The following is a 4,090-nucleotide window of genomic DNA, read 5'->3' as shown; positions in this document are numbered from 1 at the left end:
TGGTTTTTGGAGACAGGGTTTCTCTGTGTAGCCCTGGCTGTCCTGGAACTCACTGTAGACCAGGTTGGCCTTGAACTCAGAAATCCGCCTGTCTCTGCCTCCCAAGCGCTAGGATTAAAGGTGTGCACCACCACTGCCTGGCGATTTTTTTTTTTTAAGATTTATTTATTATTATATGTAAGTACACTGTAGCTGCCTTTAGACACACCAGGAAAGGGCATCAGATCTCATTACGGATGGTTGTGAGCCACCATGTGGTTGCTGGGATTTGAACTCAGGACCTTCGGAAGAGCAGTCAGTGCTCTTACCCAACAATGAGCCATCTCGCCAGCCCCAGAACGATGATTTTTAAATCGCAGCACTTATGAGGGAAAAAAAAAGTCTCACTCAGAAGCTTTTTCTGGCGTGGGACCTAGACTGTGATTGGCTAATTGCTTGCTTAGCGTGCACCTGAAACCCTGGCTTCCACCCCCAGAACCACAAAAGAAAGAGTAGTGTGGAATTGTGTTCCTCTTCAGTCACCTGATGCCTCGATATCACGTGATCGATACTAGGAAACCACTCTCTCCAAGCCCACTCAGGAGGGATCTGCGCCTCCCTCATTCTCCCCTATGGAAGCCCACCCACCAGCGACTTTCACTCAGCCTCTTCCACCTGTGTCCACCAGAGGGCGAGAGGTCCTTCTGAGGCACTGGCCTCCAGCCTGCCTGACCTTAACTAACAGCAAGCACCACCAGCGTTTACCTGGTCCTTATTTTGAGCTGCAACACTGGCCCAAGCCCTTGCCATAGATTAAATTCAGTACTGACTCTTAACGTATTGCTCTCATTTACAGCCCAGGAAACAGGCACGGGGCAGGGATGGGGAGTTGAGAGGGAGATTATAAGATGTATTCTGTTGCCAGGGAGCAACCCGCCCCCCTCCCCATCCCACCCACAGGTTCTATTTCAGCTCCCATCTTCTGAGGGCAGCCGAATGCCCCTTACCTATGTTTCAGGGCTGCAATCAGAACCCTGCCTCTGTTTCTTTGTGTACTTTCTCCACCTCCCCCACTGACTCACGTGGAATATGGTGCACGCAGTTCACCCAGAGCTGAACCCTCATTATCTGGGGTCAGGGCACTTACTTCGTCACCCTTTACCATGGCTGTTATCGCCACCCTCTTTGATTGGCTGGGAAACCGAGACTCAAAGAGGACAAGTCTCCTACAGAGATGTGACACAGTCAGCAGAAGCTGACCTTTCAGAAAGCTTGGTTGTAGGACGTGTGCGTTGGGTCATTGTTATGCACGCGGCATAAAGGGGATCAGTTCTGTCCTTCTACCATATGAGTTCTGAGGGACCAAACTCAGGCCATCAGGCTTGGTGGCAAGCACCTTTTGAGCCGTGTTGCCAGACCCAAAGTATGGCCTAGCCTGGCCTTGAACTCATAACCCTCTTGCTGCTTCCCCTTTAGTGTAGCCAACCAGCTGTGCCACCCGAACCCTTTGCTTTTCGTTATTGTTGTTATTCGAAGAGTCTCTCGTAACCAGTCTGTCCCGTAACTCACTATGCGGCTGAGTATGGTCTGGAGCTCCTGGTCCTCCTGCTTCCACTTCCCAAGTGCTGGGTTTCTCCCCACCCTGGCCAAAGCCCAGAAGGTGTCATGGCTCTGAAAGTCCAGTACATGGCACTCTCTTGATCTCTGAGGAATTCTATTCCGGATCTCCAGAATTCTATTCTGGAAGGATAGGTTAGGTAGGTTGAAGAGAGAGAACAGACCTAGTCACAAACATCCTCCTCCGCCTCCTCCTCCTTCTCCTCTTCCTCCTCAGTTCCTCAGTGTCTCTCAGTTCCTCCTCCACTCTATCTAATACTGCTCTGGTGTGAGTTGAGAAATCCTCCGTGGTATGTGTTTTGGGCAACAGCTGTTGAGGTTGCAAATGGACCCCCAGCCTTTAATCCAGAAATCCCTAGCGATCCTCTGCGCACCCTGAAATTTCAGATGTCTGGCTGTGTTCGTTAACCTTTCTGCTGTGGCAAGAAAACACCATGACTGGTGCAAATTAGAGAAAGAAGGGTTTGTTTAGGCTTCCAGATCCATGATGGTGAGGGCAGAGAGGTAGCAGGCTTAACTGCTGGAGATGGCCACTGGAAACTGAGGCTCGCACCTGGACCTGCAAACCCAAGGTGGAGAGAGGAAAAAAACAAAACGATAGCAGGAATCTTAAACTGTCAGAACTCACCCCCACCGAGGTACTTCCTCCCAACAATTCCGCACCTCTTAAACTGTCCAGGGTCACTGACACTATAAGGAACATCTCGTTCAAAGCACTGCACTGGTGTAACCTACTGAGGTCAGCGCAGACTGGAAAAACAAGAGATTTTAAACACCTAAGTACTCTTCAGTAAGGGATTGGCTAAATAGACTGTGAACATGTATAATGCTACTCTTTAAAAAAAAAAAAAGATTTATTTATTTTATATGAGTACACTGTCTTCAGACACACCAGAAGAGAGCATCAGACCGTTACAGATAGTTGTGAGCCCCCATGTGATTGCAGGGAATTGAACTCAGGACCTCTGGTAGAGCAGTCAGTGCTCTTAACCACTGAACCATCTCTCCAGCCCTATAACGCTACTCTTAACACCACCATCACCCCTCAGAGCTTATCATATAGAACCGTGTTTAAGGCATATTGTTAAGTGGGAATAAAATCTGTAAATACTACAGAGTATGCTACCCTCTGTAGTGGAAGTAGGGGGCACACATATGTGTGCACTTGAGTGTGTGCATGTGAAATGTCTGGAAGGACACAGGGAACATGAGTGCTGCCTCCTCTGGATGTTGAGGAATAAGGATCCAGGGGACACTGCAGCTTGCACATCAGTGCTTGTGGAATACTGATGTGCAGGAAAGCTTTGTATGTTGAGAGGGGACGTAAACCAAGCACCACTGCCCTCCCCTTCCTTCACTCCTTGCAGGCAGGCTGTAGCGCCACCAGGCTGCCCGGTGATGGACAGACGAGCACTGGAGATGCCTCCTTGCAGGAGCCTCCCTCCTACCCTCCCATCCAGGTCATCCAGGCCAGAGTGTCTTCCTCCGAGGCCTCCTCCGAAGTCTCCTCCATCAACTCCGACCTGGAGGTACAGGGCCTGCCCTCGGGGAGGGTGCATGGGTGTGTCACCTACCAACATTTGCTGGGGCCTCCTTGAGACGGAACTACTTTGTAACCCTGCCTTATTAACCTCGAAACTGCTAATCACAAATGAAGCTCTCTGCATGGCTATGGAGGAGCTTTTCAAACTTGGCGGGACTCAAACAGTTTCACGGTTGGGCTGGCCAGGGAAATGCTGAATATTGGGGTCCATTTCTCATAGATGGCTTGCACATTCAGGTCCTTCCTACAGGAAAACCAGAAAGCATAAGTAATAGATCTCTTAAAAAGCCTCAGGGTTAGAGTTTAGGATTCATGGTTTAGGCTGTAACACCAGGACTCATGTGGCTGAGGATCATGAGTTCAAATCCAGCCTGGGCTGTATAAGAACATGTTAGAAGGAAAGGAGAGAGGGAGGGAGGAAAGAAGGAAGAGAGAAAGGAAGGCAGGAAGCTTGCTTGGTACCGGTGTTTCCCAGCCCATTTGACAATAAAAGAGTTTCTTTACCCCAAAGGACAGAGGCCTGTAATGCTGGCGCTGACCCACATGGGCAGGACCTATGGGAAGCAGCATGCCCAGCCTCCATCTTCTTTGTATCTAAACAAAATGTACATCATATCAGGGATCCACAAACTCCGACGTGTCCTGTCGCTCTGAGTGCCCAGCCCCATTCAACCCCATTCAGCAAGGGAGTTTCCATTTGCCTGAGGACAGAGGAGATCAAGGGTGACAGGGGACGATGCTGCCTGGCATTTTTGGTGAAGGAATGACTGAGTTTTGTGTCCCAGCCTTTTGCGTGTTGAAACATCATCTGTGAAATGATGATACTAAGCAGTACGTAATGTTGACTTGTGGTTTGGGCTTAGTTTGATTTTTAATGTCCTTATTTCCTTATTTGGCAAAACAATCATTATCTCTGAAGATTAGTCAGACTTATATGGGACTTAAAAATTC

At 49.1% G+C, this 4,090-nt stretch overlaps 1 protein-coding gene across 4 annotated transcripts in view; it reads left to right on the top strand.

Moving 5' to 3' along the window:
• The window catches only part of Tmem44 (transmembrane protein 44), a 40,260-nt gene that overhangs the window by 20,179 nt on the left and 15,991 nt on the right, over positions 1-4,090 (top strand). For all 4 annotated transcript variants that reach the window (XM_031363588.1, XM_031363587.1, XM_031363586.1 and 1 more), the window contains exon 9: positions 2,964-3,125. In XM_031363588.1, coding sequence (XP_031219448.1) covers positions 2,964-3,125 — 162 coding nt within the window. The remainder of the gene's footprint in view (positions 1-2,963; positions 3,126-4,090) is intronic.

Source organism: Mastomys coucha, unplaced genomic scaffold (assembly GCF_008632895.1).
Source record: "Mastomys coucha isolate ucsf_1 unplaced genomic scaffold, UCSF_Mcou_1 pScaffold12, whole genome shotgun sequence".
In the NCBI taxonomy this organism is placed as follows: domain Eukaryota; kingdom Metazoa; phylum Chordata; class Mammalia; order Rodentia; family Muridae; genus Mastomys; species Mastomys coucha.
Note: the sequence above shows the minus strand (reverse complement) of the source record. Positions and strands in the feature narration are given on the sequence as shown.